General features: G+C 38.2%; 1 protein-coding gene across 2 annotated transcripts in view; it reads right to left on the reverse strand.

Annotated features, from left to right (window-relative positions):
• Positions 1 to 20,910: 20,910 nt before the first annotated feature.
• Positions 20,911 to 26,987, reverse strand: part of ARL6IP6 (ARF like GTPase 6 interacting protein 6) — a gene marked incomplete at its 5' end in the record, with an annotated part of 37,140 nt that continues 31,063 nt past the window's right edge. Inside the window, one exon of one of the 2 annotated variants that reach the window (XM_081242094.1) lies at positions 20,911 to 22,320. In XM_081242094.1, the coding sequence (XP_081098220.1) occupies positions 22,227 to 22,320 (94 nt within the window). In that variant the 3' untranslated portion in view covers positions 20,911 to 22,226. Of the gene's footprint in view, positions 22,321 to 24,691; positions 24,772 to 26,987 lie in introns of those variants that run through there. The other variant, XM_081242091.1, reaches the window with a different exon arrangement.

Consider the following 26,987-nt stretch of genomic DNA (forward strand, 5'->3'; position numbering starts at 1 on the left):
CAGACTTCCCAAAAGTCAAGAAACTCCCCATGTACCTGGCCGTGTGGCTGAAAGGGTTTTGGTGCCCCAGCCGGGGGTCAGGCCTGTGCCTCTGAGGTGGGAGAGCCGAGTTCAGGACATTGGTCCACCAGAGACCTCTCAGCTCCACGTAATATCAAACGGTGAAAGCTCTTCCAGAGATCTCCATCTCAATGCTAAGACCCAGCTCCACTCAAAGACCACCAAGCTACAGTGCTGGACACCCTATGTCAAACAACTAGCAAGACAGGAACACATCCCCACCATTAGCAGAGAGGCTACCTAAAAATAATAAGGTCACAGACTCCCCAAAACACACCACTGGACCTGGTCCTATCCACAAGAAAGACAAGATCCAGCCTCATCCACCAGAACACAGGCACGAGTCCCCTCCACCAGGAAGCCTTCACAACCCACTGAACCAACCTCACTACTTGGGGCAGACACCAAAATCAACAGGAACTATGAACCTGTTACCTGCAAAAAGGAGACCCCAAACACAGTAAGTTAAGCAAAATGAGAAGACAGAGAAACGCACAGCAGATGAAGGAGCAAGCTAAAAACAAACCACACCAAACAAACGAAAAGGAAATAGGCGGTCTATCTGAAAAAGAATTCAGAGTAATGATAGTAAAGATGATCCAAAATCTTGGAAATAGAATGGAAAAAATACAACAAACACTTAACAAAGACCTAGAAGAACTAAAGAGCAAACAAAGGATGAACAACACAATGAATGAAATTTAAAAATCTCAAGAAGCAATCAATAGCAGAATAACTGAGGCAGAAGGACGGATAAGTGACCTGGAAGATAAAATAGTGGAAATAACTACCCCAGAGCAGAATAAAGAAAAAAAGAATGAAAAGAATTGAGGACAGTCTCAGACACCTCTGGAACGACATTAAACGCACCAACATTAGAATTATAGGGGTCCCAGAAGAAGAGAAAAAAAAAGGGACTGCGAAAATATTTGAAGAGATTATACTTCAAAACTTCCCTAAGATGGGAAAGGAAATAGTCAAGTCCAGGAAGCTCAGATAGTCCCATACAGGATAAATCTAAGGAGAAACATTCCAAGACACATATTAATCAAACTATCAAACACAAAATAGAAAAAATATTAAAAACAGCAAGGGAAAAGCAACAAATAACTTGCAAGGGAATCACCATAAGGTTAACACCTGATCTTTCAGAAGAAACTCTGCAAGCCAGAAGGGAGTGGCAAGACATATTTAAAGTGATGAAAGGGAAAAACCTACAACCAAGATTACTCTACCCAGCAAGGATATCATTCAGATTTGACGGAGAAATTAAAACTTTTACAGACGAGCAAAAGCTAAGAGAATTTAGCACCACTAAACCAACTTTACAACAAATGCTAAAGGAACTTCTCTAGGCGGGAAACACAAGAGAAGGAAAAGACCTACAACAATACACCCAAAACAATTAAGAAAATGGTAATAGGAACATACATATTGATAATTACCTTAAATGGAAATGGATTAAATGTTCCCACCAAAAAATATAGACTGGTTGAATGGATACAAAGACAAGATGCATATATATGCTGTCTACAAGAGACCCACTTCAGACCTAGGGACACATACAGACTGAAAGTGAGGGGATGGAAAAAGATATTCCATGCAAATGGAAATCAAAAGAAAGCTGGAGTACCAATTCTCATATCAGACAAAATAGACATTAAAACAAAGACTATTACAAGAGACAAAGATGGACACTACATAATGATCATGGGATCAATCCAAGAAGAAGATATAACAATTGTAAATATTTCTGCACCCAACAAGGAGCATCTCAATACATAAGGCAAATGCTAACAGCCATAAAAGGGGAAATCGACAGTAACACAATTGTAGTAGGGGACTTTAATACCCCACTATCACCAGTGGACAGGTCGTCCAAAATGAAAATAAATAAGGAAACACAGGCTTTGCATGATACATTAAACAATATGGACTTAATTGATATTTATAGGCCATTCCATCCGAAAACAACAGAATACACTTTCTTCTCAAGTGCTCGTGGAACATTCTCATATCTTGGGTCACAAATCAAGGCTTGGTAAATTTAAGAAAATTGAAATCATATCAAGTGTCTTTTCCAACCACAATGCTATGAGACTAGATATCAATTACAGGAAAAAAATCTGTAAAAAATACAAACGCCTGGAGGCTAAACAGTACAGTACTTAATAACCAAGAGATCACTGAGGAAATCAAAAAATACGCAGAAACAAATGACAATGAAAACAAGACAACCCAAAACCTATGGGATGCAGCAAAACCAGTTCTAAGAGGGAAGTTTATAGCAATACAATCCTACCTCAAGAAACAAGAAACATCGCAAATAAACAAGCTGACCTTAAACCTAAAGCAATTAGAGAAAGAAAAACAAAAATAACCCATAGTTAGCAGAAGGAAAGAAGTCATAAACATCAGATCAGAAATAAATGAAAAAGAAATGAAGGAAATGATCAAAGATCAACAAAACTAAAAGCTGGTTCTTTGAAAAGGTAAAATTGATAAACCATTAGCCAGTCTCATCAAGAAAAAAAGGGAGAAGACTCAAATCAATAGAATTAGAAATAAAAAAGAAGTGACAACTGATACCGCAGAAATACAAAGGATCATGAGAGATTACTACAAGCAACTATATGCCAATAAAATGGACAACCTGGAAGAAATGGACAAATCCTTAGAAAAGCACAACCTTCCGAAACTGAACCAGGAAGAAATAGAAAATATAAACAGACCAATCACAAGCACTGAAATTGAGACTGTGATTAAAATCTTCCAACAAACGAAAGCCCAGGACCAGATAGCTTCACAGGCGAATTCTATCAAACATTTAGAGAAGAGCTAACACCTATCCTTCTCAAACTCTTCCAAAATATAGCAGAGGGAGGAACACTCCCATACTCAGTCTACAAGGCCGCCATCACCCTAATACCAAAACCAGACAAGGATGTCACAAAGAAAACTACAGGCCAATATCACTGATGAACATAGATGCAAAACTCCTCAACAAAATACTGGCAACATAATCCAACAGCACATTAAAAGGATAATGCACCATGATCAAGTGGGGTTTATCCCAGGAATGCAAGGATTCTTCAATATACGCAAATCAATCAATGTGATAAGTCATATTAACAAACTGAAGGAGAAAAACCATATGATCGTCTCAATAAGATGAAGAAAAACCTTGCGACAAAATTCAACACCCATTTATATAAAAACCCTCCAGAAAGTAGGCATAGAGGGAACTTACCTCAACATAATAAAAGCCATATATGACAGACCCACAGCCAACATCATTCTCAATGGTGAAAAACTGAAACCATTTCCACTAAGATCAGGAACAAGACAAGGTTGGCTACTCTCACCACTATTGTTCAATATAGTTTTGGAAGTTTTAGCCACAGCAATCAGAGAAGGAAAAGAATAAAAGGAATCCAAATCGGAAAGGAAGAAGTAAAACTGTCACTGTTTGAAGATGACATGATACTATACATAGAGAACCCTAAAAATGCTGCCAGAAAACTCCTGGAGCTAATCAATGAATTTGGTGAAGTAGCAGGATACAAAATTAATGCACAGAAATCTCTTACATTCCTATACACTAATGATGAAAAATCTGAAAGGGAAAATAAGGAAACACTCCCATTTACCACCGCAACAAAAAGAATAAAATACCTAGGAATAAACCTACCTAAGGAGACAGAAGACCTGTATGCAGAAAACTATAAGACGTTGATGAAAGAAATTGAAGACGAAAGAAACAGATGGAGAGATATACCATGTTCTTGGATTGGAAGAATCAACATTGTGAAAATGACTCTACTACCCAAAGCAATCTACAGATTCAATGCAATCCCTATCAAACTACCACTGGCATTTTTCACAGAACTAGAACAAAAAAATTCAGAATTTGTATAGAAACACAAAAGACCCCGGATAGCTAAAGCAAGCTAGAGAAAGAAAAACGGAGATGGAGGAATCAAGCTTCCTGACTTCAGATTATACTACAAAGCTATAGTAATCAAGACAGTATGGTACTGGCACAAAAACAGAAATATAGATCAATGGAGCAGGATAGCAAGCCCAGAGATAAACCCACATGCATATGGTCACCTGATCTTTGATAAAGGAGGCAAGAATATACAATGGAAAAAAACCAGCCTCTTCAATAAGTGGTGTTGGGAAAACTAGACAGCTACACGTAAAAGAATGAAATTAGAATACTCCCTAAGACCATTCACAAAAATAAACTCAAAATGGATTAAAGACCTAAATGTAAGGCCAGACACTGTAAAACTCTTAGAGGAAAACATAGGCAGAACACTCTATGACAGAAATCACAGCACGATCGTTTTTGACCCACCTCCTAGAGAAATGGAAATAAAAAAATAAATAAACAAATGGGATCTAATGAAGCTTCAAAGCTTTTGCACAGCAAAGGAAACCATGAACAAGACGAAAAGACAACCTTCAGAATGGGAGAAATTATTTGCAAATGAAGCAACTGACAAAGGATTAATCTCCAAAATTTACATGCAGCTCAATATCAAAAAGACCAACAACACAATCCAAAAATGGGCAGAAGACCTAAATAGACATTTCTCCAAAGAAGATATACAGATTGCCAACAAACATATGTAAGGATGCTCAACATCACTAATCGTTAGAGAAATGCAAATCAAAACTACAGTGAGGTATCACCTCATACCAGTCAGAATGGCCATCATCAAAAAATCTACAAACAATAAATGCTGGAGAGGGTGTGAAGAAAAGGGAACCCTCTTGCACTATTGATGGGAATGTCAATTGATACAGCCACTGTGGAGAACAGTATGAAGGTTCCTTAAAAAACTAAAAATAGAACTACCATACAACCCAGCAGTCCCACTACTGGGTATATATCCTGAGAAAACCATAATTCAAAAAGAGTCATGCACCCCAATGTTCATTGCAGCACTGTTTACAATAGCCAGGACATGGACGCAATCTAAGTGTTCATCGACAGATGAATGGATAAGGAAGATGTGGCACATATATACAGTGGAATACTACTCAGCCAGGAAAAGAAACGAAATTGAGTTATTTGTAGTGAGGTGGATGGACCTAGAGACTGTCATACAGAGTGAAGGAAGCCAGAAAGAGAAAAATAAATACCGTATGCTAGCACATATATATGGAATCAAAAAAAAAAGGTTATGAAGAACCTAGAGACAGGACAGGCATAAAGACACAGACGTAGAGAATGGACTTGAGGACACAGGAAGGGGGAAGGGTAAGCTGGGATGAAGTGAGAGAGTAGCATTGACATATATACACTATCAAATGTAAACTAGATAGCTAATGGGAAGCAGCTGCATAGCACAGGGAGATCAGCTCAGTGCTTTGTGACCACATAGAAGGGTGGGGGATAGGGCAGGTGGGAGGGAGAAGCAAGAGGGAGGAGATATGGGAACATATGTATATGTATAGCTGATTCACTTTGTTATAAAGCAGAAACTAACACACCATTGTAAAGCAATTATACTCCAATAAAGACGTTAAAAGTACTAAGAACAATAGAATAACTAGGATAATTGGGTAAGAGATTACAATAAAGATAGTACACAACAACAACAACAACAAAAGGCTAAGCTTTCAGCAGCAAAGCGAACACGTGCAAAAGTTTGGAGGGAGTCAGGATTTTAACTTTGAATTGGTCTTAGGAATTCATGTCTTTCCTGACATATCACAGTATAAACTGAATATCCAGGTCCTTTCTGGAGCTGACCCAAAGCCACTAACTGGCTGGTCTTGCAGTCTTCTCTAAAGAGAAGGAAAATATGAGTTCACTGAGTCCAGGATGGGCCCATCTCAGCAGTTAGTTTCATGTAAGCAGCTGTAAAACAATGCCGATTTCTGGGAATAGGGGGAGGAACAGGGAGTATGTTGCTGGAAGACGTGGCAAGGAAACTGTGTTTTATTAAGTTTTGTTGCAAAGAAAAGGCTGTTAGGGTAAATGGCAGTGATTTTCATTCAGTTTAATGCGCTTTAACAGTGGTAACACAAAACAGCTCTCACTTTCCAGAACCCTTTTTTCCCCACAAGATTAATTACATCTCTGAAGTATTCCACCTTCAAAAACTGCAGCATTCATCTTTTGTGGTTTTATAAACTTTTACCAAAGCTATCTAGATTTTTAAGCCATACTATCTATAGGTGGAAACTATCATAACTTTGCACTGCACTGAGGATTTTTCTTCTAACACTATCACAAGCTCTAAGGATCCTTTATTATTTCATATACATATTGGGAATTTGTCCATGTCCATTTTAATTCTATTCATTTCTTTTTTTTTCATGATTCCTTTATGTATTTATTTCTGCTGGATACATAAATTCATTTTCCTTTTGTTATATATTAGGTGACTTTTTTTTTTTTGCTTTATAACAAATTTAATCAGTTATACATATACATATGTTCCCATATCCCCTCCCTTTTGCGTCTCCCTCCCACCCTCCCTATCCCACCCCTCCAGGCGGTCACAAAGCACCGAGCTGATCTCCCTGTGCTATACGGCTGCTTCCCACTAGCTATCTACCTTACGTTTGGTAGTGTATATATGTCCATGCTGCTCTTTCACTTTGTCACAGCTTACCCTTCCCCCTCCCCATATCCTCAAGTCCATTCTCTAGTAGGTCTGTGTCTTTATTCCTGTCTTACCCCTATGTTCTTCATGACATTTTTTTTTCTTAAATTCCATATATATGTGTCAGCATACAGTATTTGTCTTTCTCTTTCTGACTTACTTCACTCTGTATGACAGACTCTAGGTCCATCCACCTCATTACAAATAGCTCAATTTCATTTCTTTTTATGGCTGAGTAATATTCCATTGTATATATGTGCCACATCTTCTTTATCCATTCATCCGATGATGGACACTTAGGTTGTTTCCATCTCCAGGCTATTGTAAATAGGGCTGCTATGAACATTTTGGTACATGTTTCTTTTTGAATTATGGTTTTCTCAGGGTATTTGCCCAGTAATGGGATTGCTGGGTCATATGGTAGTTCTATTTTTAGTTTTTTAAGGAACCTCCATACCGTTCTCCATAGTGGCTGTACCAATTCATATTCCCACCAGCAGTGCAAGAGTGTTCCCTTTTTTCCACACCCTCTCCAGCATTTATTGTTTCTAGATTTTTTGATGATGGCCATTCTGACTGGTGTGAGATGATAACTCATTGTAGTTTTGATTTGCATTTCTCTAATGAGTAAAGATGTTGAGCATCCTTTCATGTGTTTGTTGGCAGTCTGTATATCTTCTGTGGAGAAATGTCTATTTAGGTCTTCTGCCCATTTTTGGATTGGGTTGTTTTTTTTTTTTGTAATTGAGCTGCATGAGCTGCTTATAAATTTTGGAGATTAATCCTTTGTCAGTTGCTTCATTTGCAAATACTTTCTCCCATTCTGAGGGTTGTCTTTTGGTCTTGTTTATGGTTTCCTTTGCTGTGCAAAAGCTTTGAAGTTTCATTAGGTCCCATGTGTTTATTTTTTTTTTTTTTTTTTTTTTTTTGCTGTACGCGGGCCTCTCACTGCTGTGGCCTCTCCCGCTGCGGAGCACAGGCTCCGGACACACAGGCTCCGCGGCCATGGCTCGCGGGCCCAGCCGCAGCGCGGCATGTGGGATCCTCCGGGATAGGGGCACGAACCCGCGTCCCCTGCATCGGCAGGCGGACTCCCAACCACTGCGCCACCAGGGAAGCCCAACATGTGTTTATTTTTGTCTTTATTTCCATTTCTCTAGGAGGTGGGTCCAAAAGGATCTTGCTGTGATTTATGTCATAGAGTGTTCTGCCTATGTTTTCCTCTAAGAGTTTGATAGTGTCTGGCCTTACATTTAGGTCTTTAATCCATTTTGAGTTTATTTTTGTGTATGGTGTTAGGGAGTGATCTAATCTCATACTTTTACATGTCCCTATCCAGTTTTCCCAGCACCACTTATTGAAGAGACTGTCCTTTCTCCACTGTACATTCCTGCCTCCTTCATCAAAGATAAGGTGACCATATGTCCGTGGGTTTATCTCTGGGCTTTCTATCCTGTTCCATTGATCTATCTTTCTGTTTTTGTGCCAGTACCATACTGCCTTGATTACTGTAGCTTTGTAGTATAGTCTGAAGTCAGGGAGCCTGATTCCTCCAGCTCCATTTTTCGTTCTCAAGATTGCTTTGGCTCTTCGGGGTCTTTTGTGTTTCCATACAAATTGTGAAATTTTTTGTTCTAGTTCTGTGAAAAATGCCAGTGGTAGTTTGATAGGGATTGCATTGAATCTGTAGATTGCTTTGGGTAGTAGAGTCATTTTCACAATGTTGATTCTTCCAATCCAAGAACATGGTACATCTCTCCATCTATTTGTATCATCTTTAATTTCTTTCATCAGTGTCTTATAATTTTCTGCATACAGGTCTTTTGTCTCCTTAGGTAGGTTTATTCCTAGATATTTTATTCTTTTTGCTGCAATGGTAAATGGGAGTGTTTCCTTGATTTCACTTTCAGATTTTTCATCATTAGTCTATAGGAATGCGAGAGATTTCTGTGCATTAATTTTGTATCCTGCAGCTTTACCAAATTCATTGATTAGCTCTAGTAGTTTTCTGGTAGCATCTTTAGGATTCTCTATGTATAGTATCATGTCATCTGCAAACAGTGACAGCTTTACTTCTTCTTTTCCGATTTGGATTCCTTTTATTTCCTTTTCTTCTCTGATTGCTGTGGCTAAAACTTCCAAAACTATGTTGAAGAAGAGTGGTGAGAGTGGGCAACCTTGTCTTGTTCCTGATCTTAGTGGAAATGGTTTCAGTTTTTCACCATTGAGGACGATGCTGGCTGTGGGTTTGTCATATATGGCCTTTATTATGTTGAGGAAAGTTCCCTCTATGCCTACTTTCTGCAGGGTTTTTATCATAAATGGGTGTTGAATTTTGTCGAAAGCTTTCTCTGCATCTATTGAGATGATCATATGGTTTTTCTCCTTCAATTTGTTAATATGGTGTATCACGTTGATTGATTTGCGTATATTGAAGAATCCTTGCATTCCTGGAATAAACCCCACTTGATCATGGTGTATGATCCTTTTAATGTGCTGTTGGATTCTGTTTGCTAGTATTTTGTTGAGGATATTTGCATCTATGTTCATCAGTGATATTGGCCTGTAGTTTTCTTTCTTTGTGACATCCTTGTCTGGTTTTGGTATCAAGGTGATGGTGGCCTCGTAGAATGAGTTTGAGAGTGTTCCTCCCTCTGCTATATTTTGGAAGAGTTTGAGAAGGATAGGTGTTAGCTCTTCTCTAAATGTTTGATAGAATTCGCCTGTGAAGCCATCTGGTCCTGGGCTTTTGTTTGTTGGAAGATTTTTTATCACAGTTTCAATTTCAGTGCTTGTGATTGGTCTGTTCATATTTTCTATTTCTTCCTGATTCAGTCTTGGCAGGTTGTGCATTTCTAAGAATTTGTCCATTTCTTCCAGGTTGTCCATTTTATTGGCATAGAGTTGCTTATAGTAATCTCTCATGATCTTTTGTATTTCTGCAGTGTCAGTTGTTACTTCTCCTTTTTCATTTCTAATTCTATTGATTTGAGTCTTCTCCCTTTTTTTCTTGATGAGTCTGGCTAATGGTTTATCAATTTTGTTTATCTTCTCAAAGAACCAGCTTTTAGTTTTATTGATCTTTGCTATCATTTCCTTCATTTCTTTTTCATTTATTTCTGATCTGATTTTTATGATTTCTTTCCTTCTGCTAACTTTGGGATGTTTTTGTTCTTCTTTCTCTAATTGTTTTAGGTGCAAGGTTAGGTTGTTTATTCGAGATATTTCCTGTTTCTTAAGGTGGGATTGTATTGCTATAAACTTCCCTCTTAGAACTGCTTTTGCTGCATCCCATAGGTTTTGGGTTGTCGTGTCTCCATTGTCATTTGTTTCTAGGTATTTTTTGTTTCCTCTTTGATTTCTTCAGTGATCACTTCGTTATTAAGTAGTGTATTGTTTAGCCTCCATGTATTTGTATTTTTTACAGCTCTTTTCCTGTAATTGATATCTAGTCTCATAGCGTTGTGGTCGGAAAAGATACTTGATACAATTTCAGTTTTCTTAAATTTACCAAGGCTTGATTTGTGACCCAAGATACGATCTATCCTGGAGAATGTTCCATGAGCACTTGAAAAAAAAGTGTATTCTGTTGTTTTAGGATGAAATGTCCTATAAATATCAATTAAGTCCATCTTGTTTAATGTATCATTTAAAGCTTGTGTTTCCTTATTTATTTTCATTTTGGATGATCTGTCCATTGGTGAAAGTGGGGTGTTAAAGTCCCCTACTATGATTGTGTTACTGTCGGTTTCTCCTTTTATGGCTTTTAGTATTTGCCTTATGTATTGAGGTGCTCCTATGTTTGGTGCATAAATATTTACAATTGTTATATCTTCTTCTTGGATCGATCCCTTGATCATTATGTAGTGTCCTTCTTTGTCCCTTCTAGTAGTCTTTATTTTAAAGTCTATTTTGTCTGATATGAGAATTGCTACTCCAGCTTTCTTTTGGTTTCCATTTGCATGGAATATCTTTTTCCATCCCCTTACTTTCAGTCTGTATGTGTCTCTAGGTCTGAAGTGGGTCTCTTGTAGACAGCATATATATGGGTCTTGTTTTTGTATCCATTCAGCCAATCTGTGTCTTTTGGTGGGAGCATTTAGTCCATTTACATTTAAGGTAATTATTGATATGTATGTTCCTATTCCCATTTTCTTAATTGTTTTGGGTTCGTTATTGTAGGTCTTCTCCTTCTGTTGTGTTTCTTGCCTAGAGAAGTTCCTTTAGCATTTGTTGTAAAGCTGGTTTGGTGGTGCTGAACTCTCTCAGGTTTTGCTTGTCTGTAAACGTTTTAATTTCTCCATCAAATCTGAATGAGATCCTTGCTGGGTAGAGTAATCTTGGTTGCAGGTTTTTCTCCTTCATCACTTTAATTATGTCCTGCCACTCCTTTCTGGCTTGTAGAGTTTCTGCTGAGAGATCAGCTGTTATCCTGATGGGGATTCCCTTGTGTGTTATTTGTTGTTTTTGCCTTGCTGCTTTTAATATGATTTCTTTGTGTTTAATTTTTGACAATTTGATTAATATATGTCTTGGCATATTTCTCCTTGGATTTATTCTGTATGGGACTCTCTGTGCCTCCTGGACTTAACTATTTCCTTTCCCATATTAGGGAAGTTTTCAACTATAATCTCTTCAAATATTTTCTCAGTCCCTTTTTCTCTTCTTCTTCTGGAACCCCTATAATTCAAATGTTGGTGCGTTTAATGTTGTCCCAGAGGTCTCTGAGACTGTCCTCTGTTCTTTTCATTCTTTTTTCTTTATTTTGCTCTGCAGCAGTTATTTCCACTATTTTATCTTCCACCTCACTTATCCGTTCTTCTGCCTCAGTTATTCTGCTATTGATCCCATCTAGAGTATTTTTTATTTCATGTATTGTGTTTTTAATCGATGCTTGATTCATCTTTAGTTCTTCTAGGTCCTTGTTAACTGTTTCTTGCATTTTGTCTATTCTATTTCCAAGATTTTGGATCTGGGAAATAGAATCTTGGATCATCTTTACCATCATTATTCTGAATTCTTTTTCAGGTAGACTGCCTATTACCTCTTCATTTGTTAGGTCTGGTGGGTTTTTATCTTGCTCCTTCTCCTGCTGTGTGTTTTTCTGTCTTCTCATTTTGCTTATCTTACTGTGTTTGGGGTCTTCTTTTTGCAGGCTGCAGGTTCGTAGTTCCCGTTGTTTTTGGTGTCTGTCCCCAGTGGCTAAGGTTGGTTTAGTGGGTTGTGTAGGCTTCCTGGTGGAGGGGACTAGTGCCTGTGTTCTGGTGGGTGAGGCTGGATCTTGTCTTTCTGGTGGGCAGGTCCACGTCTGGTGGTGTGTTTTGGGGTGTCTGCGGACTTTTTATGATTTTAGGCCACCTCTCTGCTAATGGGTGGCGTTGTGTTCCTGTCTTGCTAGTTGTTAGGCATAGGGTGTCCAGCACTGTAGCTTGCTGGTCGTTGAGTGAAGCTGGGTGCTGGTGTTGAGATGGAGATCTCTGGAAGATTTTCGCCGTTTGATATTATGTGGAGCTAGGAGCTCTCTTGTGGACCAGTGTCCTGAAGTTGGCTCTCCCACCTCAGAGGCACAGCACTGACTCCTGGCTCCTCAATTTGGGATGATTTGTTGTCTATTCATGTATTCCATAGATGCAGGGTACATCAAGTTGATTGTGGAGCTTTAATCCGCTGCTTCTGAGGCTGCTGGGAGAGGTTTCCCTTTCTCTTCTTTGTTCTCACAGCTCCTGGGTCTCAGCTTTGGATTTGGCCCTGCCTCTGCGTGTAGGTCGCCGGAGGGCATCTGTTCTTCGCTCAGACAGGACAGGGTTAAAGGAGCAGCCTCTTCGGGGACTCTGGCTCACTCATGCCGGGCGGGAGGGAGGGTCACGGAGTGCGGGGCGAGCCTGCAGCGGCAGAGGTCGGCGTGACGTTGCACCAGCCCGAGGCGCGCCGTGCGTTCTCCCAGGGAAGCCGCCCCTGGATCCCGGGACCCCGGCAGTGGCGGGCTGCACAGGCTCCCGGAAGGGCGGTGTGGACAGTGACCTGCGCTCGCACACAGGCTTCTTGGCGGCAGCAGCAGCAGCCCCAGCGTCCCACACCCGTCGCTGGGCTCCGCGCTTTCAGCCGCGACTCGCGCCCGTCTGTGGAGCCCCTTTAAGCAGCGCTCTTAATCCCCTCTCCTCGCGCACCAGGAAACCAAGAGGGAAGAAAAAGTCTCTTGCCTCTTCGGCAGCTCCAGAGTTTTCCCGGACTCCCTCCCGGCTAGCTGTGGCACATTAGCCCCCTTCACGCTGAGTTCTCACCGCCAGCCCCAGTCCTCTCCCTGCGCTCTGACCGAAGCCCGAGCCTCAGCTTCCCGCGCCGCCCGCCCCGGCGGGCGAGCAGACAAGCGCCTCGGGCTGGTGAGTGCCGCTCAGCACCGATCCTCTGTGCGGGAATCTCTCCGCTTTGCCCTACCCAGGTTTGTGGGGAGTTTCTTGCCTTTTGGGAGGTCTGGGGTCTTCTGCCAGCGTTCAGTAGGTGTTCTGTAGGAGTTGTTCCACGTGTAGCTGTATTTCTGGTGTATCCCTATTCATTTCTTTTATGATGTTTTAATAAACCACTAGTGACTACTCCCCCTCCAGACCCCCCCCCAAAACATGCTCTTAAGCTTAAAATTTTGGTCCATCTTTTCAGCATGGATTTGAAACATTTCTTTTTCTTGAGTAGCAGAGACTACTTTAGCTCAAAGTATGTATTTCAGTTTGTTTCTAACACTTTTCCTGGTGGTCCTTTATGAACACATTGGATCCCCCCCCCGCCATGTTACCAGGGTGTCCACTGTTAAACATCTGTCATTTTTCTGCCCCCTTGTACATCTTTCTGGGCTGTTCGTGTAGAGTTTTTCCAAATTCCAGTATCTAGGGGAGTTTAGTGTCATAAATTTGGGTGTTTTGTTGTATACAACTTTTTCAGATTATAAGTAAAAACATTATCATTCTAAGCACTGATGGTTGACTAACCATCTTACGTTGCTGGATAGATACTTCTTTACTCAGAGAAGTGACCTGTAGTTCTGTACAATTCAGGTCTTTATCCCAGTGACTTAATATTTAAGACTAATTTACTGTGGAGGCTGGTTCTGATACATGAATTTAAGAAAATCTAATTGCATTCTGATTTTCCTTTAATTATACCACTTGTCTGCTTAGTCCTATGTCACTGCAAATGGTTAGACCTAAAGGAAATCCAAGGGTATGTTTTATTTCAAATATCACCCTATTTATACATTCCTATTACCTTCCTTTGTATTTTTGAAAAAAATTTAGCATTGTATAAAAAGATATTTGTACTAGTATAAGGAACACTTATTTATGTTGTTTGTAGTGAGTTTTCTTATTGTCAATTCATGTATTTGTAAGATATGTAAGATCTGAAGTCATTTCTTCCAAAATTAAAAAATTTTTTTTCCTTTACCACTTTGTAATTCTATGCACAAATTGTGTTCAAAACATGTCATGCACAATTACTGAGCACCTGCTGTATGTAAGCTTCAGCCTAAGTACTATATACATTTAAAAAGAGTCTAAAAGACTCTTTAGGAAGATGAGTCATTATAAAATAATAAGGCTGGATAGCATATGATAATTTTTTAAATTAGTAAAAGAAATGAGTCTAGGTGGCTGAAATCATGGTGGAACAAAGTTTTTTCAAGAAGCTTCATGGACAGGCAGTGATGGAAAGTAGATATATGAATTCTCAGTACTTGATTTTAAACATCAGAATCTAATTTTAGCTGGCTAGGAAGAAAATAATTTTATTTTAAGGTTAGGGAGTAGCTCACAGAATTGAAGAAAAGATCAGAAAACCAGGATCATAAAATGACAGAAATCAAGGAAAGCCTGGTAGCAGAGACAGCAAAAGTTATGCATCAAAACAGCCTGATTAGGATTCTATTACTGGCCCAATCACAGCAGAACACTGCTAGAAACCATTACCAATGCCACAGAATGGCACAACTATGAATGAATTCTAAGTTTTCTGTTAGTTATGATGCCATCCATTCACAACTCAAAACTCAGGCAGGAGCAGTACAATTTGTGACACCAAGGTTACATATTAGCAATCAGTTTGGGAGAAAGAAAATATCTACTCTCTTAGCCTTTTCTAATACAACATGGAGCCTTGCCTTCTAAAAGACACTCACATTCTCCCAAAGTAAAAATGGGTTTTGGGGTTTAGTAGTCAATAAATGACAAAATACCCACTAAAGTCCACTCCTTTTCCTGCCCAATATACACATACTCACTACTTCACATGATTACCCTTCAAAAAATTTCTCATCTACCATAATGTACAACCATTCCTCGTTCAATTCAGAATACACTGATCTTTCTTCACAGGAAGACAATTAAAAGTCTCATAGGTTACTATATTTAGTTCCATATCCAGGATCACAGGGAATGTTCATTCCTCCCCAGTCCTACAGTAATCCCATCACAATATATTCTGCAAACAATGCCCTGCATTGTAGTTACAGCCATTGTCAAAATCTTTCATACAATAATGGGAGAAACAAAGAAAAAAATAAAAAGGAAGTTAGTTAAAGTACACACATGCCACAGGAAAGAAAGAAATACGGCTGAAGGCTCTAGCTTTTTGTTTTTGAAACTGGTTGTGAGACCCAAAATAATACCTAGCTGGTATTACTTTGTCTCATATCTATTTCATTTTCCCTTGCTTTCATCCAGAACTCTCAACAGGTGTAGGTTTTCAATCCAGTGGTGTGACCAAAACCTCATTCTTGAGGGATTTGAGGCTCTACCTGTGTAAGGCTGTTGTGATATTCCACTAACTTAATATGAGAGTCTAACAAGGAAGCAACTCGGGGCCTTTGGGGTTTTTTCCATACTCCTCCTGGCTCCCGTTGTGTAGCAGTAGCTCAGTTTCCCCTTGGTGGGTTCTCAGTGACCCCAGTCAGTACCTTAACATCCATTTTGCCTGTGTGCCCAATGCTTAAGGAAGTTTAAATGGCCAAATATGTCCTCAGCTTCCAATTCAACAATAGCATTGTTGTACATAACATCTGTGGAAGCATTTCTCCCTTGAGCACAATAGGCAGCATATGGAGATAGGAAGAAAATGTTTTGTGGGTAGGTTTTTTTTATGAACTGAATTCTTTGACCAGGAGTAGTATCATGTGGGGAATCTTTAATAATATACAAGGCCATAGTAGTTAATGACTGGTGTCTGTGACAGACCTTGCCAATCAGAGGTCCATGGGGTTCTGGCACAGAGACAAGTTCTCTTAGGCTAATAACTTCCTTCTGAGAAATAGGCTCTTTGTATTTGGCCTTTTTCGAGAATGAACACCTGATCTTGAACTCCAAATACCCTATGACTCCAGCTATCCATTCTGAACCAGATATTATGTGATTCACTTAGTCACGAATATAGATCATGGTTTCTCAACCTTGGCACTACTGACGTTTTGGCTGATTATTCTTTCTAGTGGGGAGCTGTCCCAGGCATTACAGATGTTCAGCAGCATCTCTGGCCTCTATCAACTAGCTGCCAGTGGCATCCCCCGATTATGACAATAAAAAATGTCTCTAAACACTGCTAAATATTTAGCTAAATTGATAAATTTTGCCCCTGGAAGGCAAAATTGCCCTCAGTTGAGAACTACTGACTTAGGCCCTATTTTGAATTCTGTCATTCAGGAGAACTAGTCCTAAAGGCCTGAGTAGTTGTATGATCACATTCCCAGTATGCATTCTCCTGTCACACTGCCTCTTTTCATTCAACTCAAAACTATGGCCTCATGAGAGTTCCTTATGGATAACTGACTGATTTGGAAAAAAACCCAAGCTTGACTCATAGGTGGTTCAGATATTATGTTACTACCAGTCAAAAATGAGGTGGTAGAGGGCATTAAACCCCCTGTTAATGGGTGGCAGTGAAGAACAGGGAAGGAAAATCCTCCTAGGGAGTAGAACTTCAAGCAGTTAATATTGTTGTCTCCTTGGCCTGAAGAGATATGCTGTGAAAAAAGGATTATGCATATTCATGGAGCATGAACTAGCAGTTTGGCTGGATTGTCAGGGGCTTAGAAAAGAACTGGTGCCAACTTAAGAAAGGTTGGGAAGGGGTATACAGATGGATCTCTTAAAATGGATCCAGAATGTGAGAATACGTCTGAGCTATGTTAATGCTCACAGCAAAGCCCTCACTGTGAAAGAAACTCTGAATAATCAGGTAGACAAGATAACATATTCTGTAAATGTTAGTCTCCTTCTGTCAAGCCAGTACTTAATGGGAGGATAAACAAAGTGCCAGGATGGCAAGGATGGAGTCTACAGATAGAACTGCACTTTCAGAGGCTTTCCTGGCTACTCTCACATCCCCTCCCCGTCTTCAACCCCATATCCCCACTTTACCAAGAGCCCTTTTATGGTATCATATATTGGGGGGTCAGCCCTGCGACCTGGTAGCCAACTAACTGCATTAGAAGGGGTAACATTTTAGCAGTTTTGTCCTCATTGGTAGACATATTATGGTCTTAGATTTGCTTTTCTTGTCTGTGATACTTCTAGCAGCACCATCATTTATGGATTTACTGAATAGTGTATACATTATCATGGATTCTCACACAACACTGCTCTAGTCAAAAAAACTTACTACACAGAAGAGGTCAGATAATGTACTTAATTATCAGCTTATCAGCTGCTGGGGTTTCTTTTTTTTTTTTTTTTTTTTTTGCCACGCTGTGTGGCTTGTGGGATCTTAGTTCCCCTACCAGGGATCGAACCTGGGCCCCAGCAGTGAAAGCACTGAGTCCTAACCACTGGACCGCCAGGGAATTCCCATTAGCTGCTGTTTCTGAACATTGGAATAATCTATTGAAGACTTTGGTATAAAGCCAGTTGAGACACATTTAAAGTTGGGGTCTTTGTCATACAGAGTGAAGTTAAGTCAGAAAGAGAAAAACAAATACCGTATGTTAACACATATATATGGAATCTAAAAAAAAGAAAATGATTCTGATGAACCTAGGGGCAGGACAGGAATAAAGATGCAGACGTAGACAATGGACTTGAGGACACGGCGAGGGGTAAGGGTAAGCTAGGACGAAGTGAGAGAGTAGCACTGACATATATACACTACCAAATGTAAAATAGATAGCTGGTGGGAAGCAGCTTCATAGCACAGGGAGATCAGCTCGGTGCTTTGTGACCACCTAGAGGTGGGATAGGGAGGGTGGGAGGGAGATGCAAGAGGGAGTGGATATGGGGATATATGTATACATATGGCTGATTCACTTTGTTATACAGCAGAAACACAACTCAGTAAAGCAATTATACTCCAATAAAGATCTTAAAAAAGTGGGGGGCAGAAGAACTGAATAGACATTCTTCCAAAAAATATATACAGATGGCCAACAGGCAAATGAAAGGATGCTTATTATTGCTAATCATTAGAGAAATACAAATCAAAACCACGAAATACCACCTCACACCTGTCAGAATGACTACCATCAAAAAGAACACAAATAACAAATACTGACAAGGGTGTAGAGAAAAGGGAATCCTAGTACACTGTTGGTGGGAATGTAAACTGGTACAGCCACTGTGAAAAACAGTACAGCGGTTTCTCGAAAAACTAAAACTACCATATATGATCCAGCAATTCCACTCCTGGGTATATATGCAAAGAAAACAAAAACACTAATTCAAAAAGGTAAATGCACCCTAATGTTCACAGTAGCATTATTTAAAATTGTCAAGATATGGAAGCAACCCAGGTGTCCATCAATGGATGAATGGATAAAGAAGTGTTTTACATACATACATATATATATATATATATATATATATATATATATATATATATATATAATGGAATACTCAGCCACAAAAAGGAATGGAATTTTGCCATTTGCAACAACATGGATGGACCTGGAGGGTATTATGTTTAGTGAAATAACTCACACGAAGAAAGACAAATACTGTATGTTATCATTTATTTGTGGAATCTAAAACATAAATAAATGAATATAACAGGAAGAAGAAGACTCATAGATACAGAGAACAAACTAGTGGTTACCAATGGGGAGAGGGTAGCAGGGAGTGGCAAGATAGGGATAGGAGTAGGGGATTAAGAGGTGCAAATTACTTTGTATAAAATAAGCCACAAGGATATATTGTGCAGCACAGGGAATACAGCCATTATTTCATAACTTTAAATGGAGTATAATCTATAAAAAATTTTGAATCACTGTGTTTTATACCTGAAACTAATATTGTAAATCAACTATACATCAATAAAAATTAATTAATTAAAAAAAATAAAGTTCGGGTCTTTCTGGATGTAGTGTATATTTTTATCCAACAACTGACTTTTGATGCTGTCTGAACCTTGAGCTGATCTTGCAAGGAACAAGAACAAATGACAAGGATTCATTTTATCATCCTGACCAGGCTTTCCTGCTAACAGTCCCCTTGCTTCCTCTTCCTTAACCCTCTAATACTTTTTTGATTCCTGCCTACCAGTTCTGAGAGTCACTGGGTATCCTTCCAATAAATTCCTTTTCCTTAAGTTAGTCAGATGGTATATGTTGCTTGCAACATAGGGTCCTGATACAATGAAGTAAACAAATGGAAAAATGGACAAATATGGAAAAATTTCTTTTAAGATCTGTTTTACTGGAAGTCTGTCCTTTTTTAAAAAAATAAGTAATTATCTTGGTGTTTTAGAACCTGAAAAAAAATTATTTTTAATTTATTAATTTATTTTTATTTTTGGCTGTGTTGGGTCTTTGATGCTGAGCGTGGGCTTTCTCTAGTTGCGGCGAGCGGGGGCTACACTACGTTGTGGTGTGCGGGCTTCTCATTGCAGTGGCTTCTCGTTGCAGGGCACAGGCTCTAGGCACACAGGCTTCAGTAGTTGTGGCACGCAGGTTCAGTAGTTGTGGCTCATGGGCTCTAGAGCGCATGCATCCATAGTTGTGGTGCAGGGACTTAGTTGCTCCGCAGCATGTGGGATCTTCCCAGACCAGGGCTTGAACCCGTGTCTCCTGCACTGCCAGGTGGATTCTTAACCACTGCACCACCAGCGAAGTCCAAGTCTATCTTATCTTTTCAAAGACCCCACTTTTGGTACTGGATATTGTTATGGACTGCATGTTTGTGCCCCCCAAATCCCACCAAATTCATTTGTTGAAACTAACTCCTCACAGGATGGTATTAGGAGGTGAGGCCTTTGGGAGGTAATTAGGTAATGCATGGTAAAGCCCCCATGGTGGGATTAGAATCTTTCTAGGAGGAAGAGAGCTAGCCCTCTCTCTCCCCACCCAAGTAGGATACAATGAGAAGACAGCTATCTTTACTAGAACCCAACCATGCTGGCACCCTATTCTTGGACTTCCAGCTTTCAAAACTGTGAGAAAAGCAAATTTCAAGAATGGCAGGGTCACCACTGGGCTTCAGGGACTACTGGAATGTCATCAGTAGCATCAGTGTCAACCCTATTCTTTCCCACTGAGTTTGGCTAAACCCTGGCTGCCAGCATCTCCTGGGCTTGTATCTTCCCAGCTTAATTTACCTTAATTTCAACTTGAAAAATCCTGGGAAGGGACTGGCCTAATTTAAGTCATGTCTCTATTCCTGTTACAATCACTGTGGCCAGAAAAGATAAGAAACTAGAATTGGCCCAGCTTTGGTTAGGTACTTATCCTCAATCACTCTGCTAATGAAGCAGGATAGTTTATATCTGGATTCTATGTTAGACTGGAGAGAGAAGTTTCCCAAGAAAGAGGAGTGCTAGTCCAAAAGAAAGAGAGTTCCAGAAGTATCTTACAGATATATATCTATATTATATATAGATATGTCTTACAGATATTTACATGTAAAGGGTCTACTATATTTTTCTTAGTCATAAGACACAAAGATCTGGAAGAAACTATCCAAATTTGATGATGGGGTGGGGGAGGGGGGACGACTTGGGAGGTGGAGAGAAGAGCCCTTTAGAGCCAAGGTTAGGGGGAAAGGAGGAGGTTGGGCGAGGAAGGCAGGAAGTGAAAATAGGTTCATATGACAAACGCTCTGGAAGGAATACTTAAGCCATGGGATTTGTGTATATGTATGTATGTATATCTTATACCTCCTCCCATATTAATCTAACCACTTCAGATAATTTAAATTAGAGCAGCATTTGGCATTTCCAATAAAAGGTTTTTGAATAGTAAAAAAATGTTAAGACTTTTAGAAACATTATTAAATCATTTACTCAGTAACAACAATCAGCAGATAACAGGAACACACTGCAGATACTCATTTCCCATTTGGCCTGAATAAGCAGTTTTGCTACACAATGCTATCCTAATGTAGGTTTTTCTGTGGCCAGGGAAAACAGTATTTAAAATAGTCCATCTTTCTAGAATTGAAGTGACTATTCTAAACAGGTATTTAGAAAGGAAGTGGGAACAATTAAGGCTTAATTACTATGAAAAAACAGAGCAGCACAATTACAAAAGAACATTTAAATAGGAAAATAAGGAAACTATACATTAAAAAATTATACATGTACACACTGTATCAAAATACCTTTTCTATTTTGGTAACCAAATTTTGGAGATGAAAAACAAACTAGTTCAAGCATTTCTAAACATTAAAACTTCAGGTTTATATTTATTAAAAACAAGATAGTATCAGTTTTGTTGAAGTAATCATATATACACCATGATAAGTATTTGCAATTGTGAAAATGGAAATAGTGAATAGCTTTAAATTTCCTGAATATTTTCATGGCTTAAATAATTAAACTTTTTTCAGTTTTTTTTTTGTTTTTTTTTAAATAAGTTTACTTAGTTTTAAACTCAGGCCAGTGTGCTTTTCTTAAAAGACAAAATACTTATTAAAAATGGTAGGTATTAAGGTTTGCACGAGCTAAAAAATAACATTTACATTTGCCTAGATGTAACAATTTAAAAACTTACAAATTCAAGATATAGTAGGAAAATATGTAAAAAAACACATAAAGAACCATAGCCCATTAAAAAATATAACTGCACCTTCTATATATCGAAAACTAAATATTCTGATTTAAAAGTAGCTTCTGTAAAATGTCAAAGTAGTAGGCATTGTTTGCTTTACTAATATAATGAATAAATAAGAAATATTTCTAAAACAGTACTATCAGTATTTCTTAGCAAAAATGTAGTATATACATATACATGGAAAGGCAGGCATTGACACAGGATGTTCTGAATCCAAGTTTTCGGGTTTGAGTTCCATTAAAACGTTTTCTACAACTTATAAGGACAATGCATACAAAAGTAAAAAGATGAGGTAAACATCTTACACTTTTAAGCATTACCTGAAACTTAACACGTAGATATTCCCAATGCCTAGGCTCTAGAACGATGCTTAAAAAGTCCTCCATAATGATGACGATATGACATGTATCTGAAGCACATAATGAGCAGCAGGTTTCTTGGTCTTCTGAGTAGGCAATGATGTTCTTCCCTGTTATTACAAAGCAATCATGACTAAGTTTTGTCAAGAATATTGCTTCAGTGTGGGTTTACATGAGGCACCAAGCTACAGTAAGAGCAGCTACAATGCCATTCAAAATTGCCATACTATAGCCCATGTGGAAAGAATGTCCAGTCAGTTTCCTAGAGGGAGAAAAAAACAAACGAGAAAAGGAAAATGTAATTTGGTATAACAAAAACACCATCAGTTTTTACCGAATATGCTTACAATCTGGAAACATGTTTCCCAAATATCTTTTATACATTAATATACAAGTTAAAAAAGAGTATCAGACATCTTCAGAATTAGTAATAGATCTCAAGCTGTCAAATATAAGTCTTGGTTATCAAATATAATTTTTTCAATTTCATTACTTAGAGTAAAATGCTCAGTTTGATCCCTATAACTTCTTTACTGTGCCTCATAATCACATGTGTGTACCATCACCTAATTCTAAGGTACATATCTTGTTACATTACAAGCATGTTCTTTCATTTAAATTAGCATTGTGTTTCCCCACTCTCTTGTACTCACTTATAACTTAAAATACATATTATTTCAAGTATTTGTCCTGTTTGTACCATTTTTTTAGATTACATGAAGGAATTCTACTTTTTCTTTGAGCACTAAAAACAGCACTTGTCCATATGTGAGTCACAAATCAGATTATGTCTTTTATAGACATTTCAGTTCTCAACTTAATAGGTTACTTAAGTGGCTTTCAATGAGTTCCTAGGTGTCAGCAAAGACACTGTTTAATTGTTACTATGAGCGCCAAATAGCTCATGTGACATTTGTTCCCTCTATCAAGCAGCAATTTTACTTACTTTACTATATTTTCTTAACACTCCTTGCACTAATTGTATTGCAGTAATACTCTTTGCTTATCCTAATAAGGATGAGACATGCTAAAAAGAATAGAAGGTAGGGTCCAACTGGTGTCAGAGGCAGAAGAGAATCTTCTCACAGGAGCAATCCAAATCAAGGACATATGAGTAGGTACACACCAGCAGTAGTAAGAATGGAAAGTCATAAGTAATAAGGGCCCTGGGCTGAGAGGGTTATCATTCCCCTTGTCCTCTTCTTTCCTAAGCACAGATCAAAGCCAGGGAAGTACTTAGATCAAAATTAACATCTGAAGACACCTCATTATAATGATTTCCAGTCCAGTAAGATCAGTGGCAGAGAGTAAAGAAGATACTCTCTTTGAAGAACAACCCCGTTGCATTCACCTGAGACTACAGAAGACCCTGATGTATCCTGATGGCCCCCTGTTCTGGTCCATGGGAGTTATTATTTACTCTCTCCACTCAATCTTACTCAACTGGGACTAGTTTAAGATGCTTCTCATGTGCCATTAAGGGCTAATCTACCTAGCTGTATTACCTACTGTACGGTAAAATAAAATAGATACACTAAATGCTTTGCTCCTTTAAAAAAAAAAGAATTCCTCCAAAAATTGATTAGTGAAAAGAAATCTAATCATAACTATCAGCATTATCATTCACTGTAAAAAATAATAATACTGACCTGAGAACATTTAAATTCATACTAACAAAGTTAATCATGGAACAGAATTTCAGGAGTTAATTGTTCTCTTCTACTAGTTTGAGACCCTGCATTCCCACAAAAATAGAAGAATCTCTAAAGTACAGTTTACTGAACTTTAGGAAATTATAATAACTACAGTGTTGATATAATTGAACTTTACTGAGATATACAAGTTCAAATGCTTAGTGACCGTCACAAACCAGGCATAACAAGGAATTCTAATGGCAATGAAGAAATACTCCAGAGCAGTGGTTCTTAGTCTTTCTACCATCTCAAACGCACCATACTCCCACTGGGAACGTTGTAGCCATTGTCACACATGTACTGCCAGGCAAGGGACTAAATATCTTTGACAAATCGCTTGATTTAAAGCTCCTTTTCAAACACCAACCATGATTTTCCTCCCAAGGAAGATACAGAGAACCCCTGGTAAGTTTTCCCTCCTATGCCTCTTGTGATCTTTGAAGTCCTGTAAAAAGCTGAAGGTATCTTGATTCCCCTTTGTCAAAGCCTTTCATTTATTTCTTGTAGAGGGCACATTTTGAACTGAAAAATTATGACTAAGTATGGTGCCTATTTTACTCAATCTCTTTATATATATGCATTTTACTTTTTAAAGTATACACAGTAAAGTGCAAATGCCTAACATATATACAGATCAATGAATCTTTATTATGGTATACCCTCATGTACCTACCACCCAGATCAAATACAGAACATTTCTAGCACCAGAGAAAGCTCTTTTGTTCCTCTTCCCTGTCAATATCCACCTTCCCTCCCTCAAACCCTCAGATAACTACCACACTGCTATCATGATGACTTGTTTCACCTGCTGTTGAAACTCCATTTACATGGCTTCATGATGTATTCTTTTGTGTCTGCATTCTTTCTCTCAGTAGTGTTTGTGAAATTCATCCATGGTGCTGTACGTAGCACTGGTGTGTTCTTCTGTATTAAAGTTTAGTACTCCATTGTATAAAAATACCAAAATTTATTTATCCATTCTACTACTGGGAATTCAGGTTGTTTCCAATTTGGTGCTCCTATAAAGAGAGCTATTATGAACATGATACTATGTACACACCTGTGGTGGGTGGTAAGCATCTGCACTCATTTCTCTTGGGAAGTCCGAGGAATGCAATTGCTGGGTTATAAGGTAGATGTATGGTAAATGTGGCTTTAGTAGAAAGTATCAAACATTTCCCCCAAATAGTTGATTCCTTTACACTTCTACCAACATATGAGAGTTTCAGTTGCTCCACAGTGTCACCAACATTAGTATATTATCAGTCTTTTTTAATTTTAATGGACCTACAGATTTTGTTGTTGTGGTTTTAACAGTTATTTTTCTAATAACTAATGTACTTATTGCCCAATTATTATTTCATACATAAATGTGACCGAGAAAATAAATTCATGATGCAATTCTTTCCAAGTCATTCTCTCCTTATACCTAAAACATATTGTACAGATTAATTTCCCTAAAATACTCCTTTGCTCAAAATGCTTTTTTGTCAACTGGATATAAAATACAAGTGAGCAGAGCAAATAAAAGAGTTAACAAGGTTAACTTTCCTTAATGTCAATTTTCAAAGATGTGGCAATGGACTAGCAAATGAGATACTGTGGTATAAAGGGAAAAAGACAAAAGCAGGAGAAGTGAACTTACACACTTAAGATTTCATGGTTATCAAGTAAAGGGCTGGATCAGATAAACTTAAGATCCCTAACAGTTTTAAATTTCTATGACTATTCAAGTTGCAAAGACAGAATAAGTAAAAACACTTGAATGAGATTATGTAGGTTTTTTCCTACCTATTAAAATAGGTTAATTCATCAACATTACCTGTGCTTAAACTGAAACAATGATGTAGGGAGTATAACTATCAATACATAAATATTTTAGTCACAAAGAATCAATCAAGGAGACACACAAATATAATGAAAATTAATATATGACCTCATTTAACATACTAATCCAAAATTTTAAGGCCTGACTATTCAGTTGACCATTTAAAAATAGGTAGAAAAATACACAGAGAACTCAATGACAAAACCAGAATGTTTCCCAAGTAAATGTTAGGATTCCTAAATGTGGATTTTATTATCCGGAGATAAAGTTCTAGTCCACTGCAATACATTTCTGAAATCAATATGGAAATGGGAGATATTGTTCAATAAGAAAAAATTACTAGAGAAAATATGGTTACAAAGAAAGTCTCATTATAATAGAACTATTTCCATGTCCTAAAAGATTAGTTATAAAAAGGTACTATTTTGTTTTAGTTCTAAAGAACTCCCTTCTAATAATAAAGAATCCTACAAAAAGGTACTCATGTGGTTCCTGTTAGTGGTTAAGAGTTTGAGCTCTGTAGCTAAACAGAGATGGTTTGAGGGCCAAGCTTTGCCACTTACAAGGGGTATGAAGCCAGAAGAATTGTTTGACCTCTGAGCCTCAATTTCCCAAAATGGATATAAAAATAAAATCTACCCTTATAAAGTTGTTATGAGAATCAGGTGTGTGGCACATACCAAATGATCAATAAATGTTAGCCACTATCTAGTACAGAAAAGAAAGCTTAGCTACAGATGAGATTTTTAAAAATTCTTTTCATCTTCTACTTCAACTCTTCCTTCCTTCTAAGTAAAACACCTAAATCTAGACCCATCCCCAATCCAAAACAGAGAAACAAACAATAACATACAAGCAGACTCAGGAGGTGGAGGGAAGAACGGGACTGAAGAATTATAGGTTCGTGTGCATTTCTGCTTGGTATTACCCTCTTCCTATGAGTTCATAATCACTCCTCCCTTTATAATTCACTAGGGAACTCAGACTTCCACTATTTATATCTAGATTTTGTAGTCTGGAAATGTACTTTCTAGCAATATATTTACATTGATATTTAACAGAAACTTGTAAAGTGAATAAATCATCATATACCTTAATTATTTTCATTTATTCAGGAATGGAATACATTTCAAATTTAAGATTCAAATTAATTCAATGATTCTGGCAATTTAAGTGACGATGCTCTTACTTTTGAACCACAAATAAAAGCACTGAATAAGCCACTGTCAAAAGTTTCAAATAAATTACCTTTGTTTATTTAAGAGAGAGACCAAACAGATTAGCAGCTCTTTTTTCATTTCATGTTGTTTATTGTTTTTACTCTAACCTTGGTTTGGCTGACTCCAAACTGAATCTCTGTACTACATACTAGACTCCACTTTCTTGAAATCTTCAATCCTTACCATA

This window comes from Mesoplodon bidens, assembly GCF_964165515.1.
Source record: "Mesoplodon bidens genome assembly, chromosome: 8".
NCBI lineage: Eukaryota > Metazoa > Chordata > Mammalia > Artiodactyla > Ziphiidae > Mesoplodon > Mesoplodon bidens.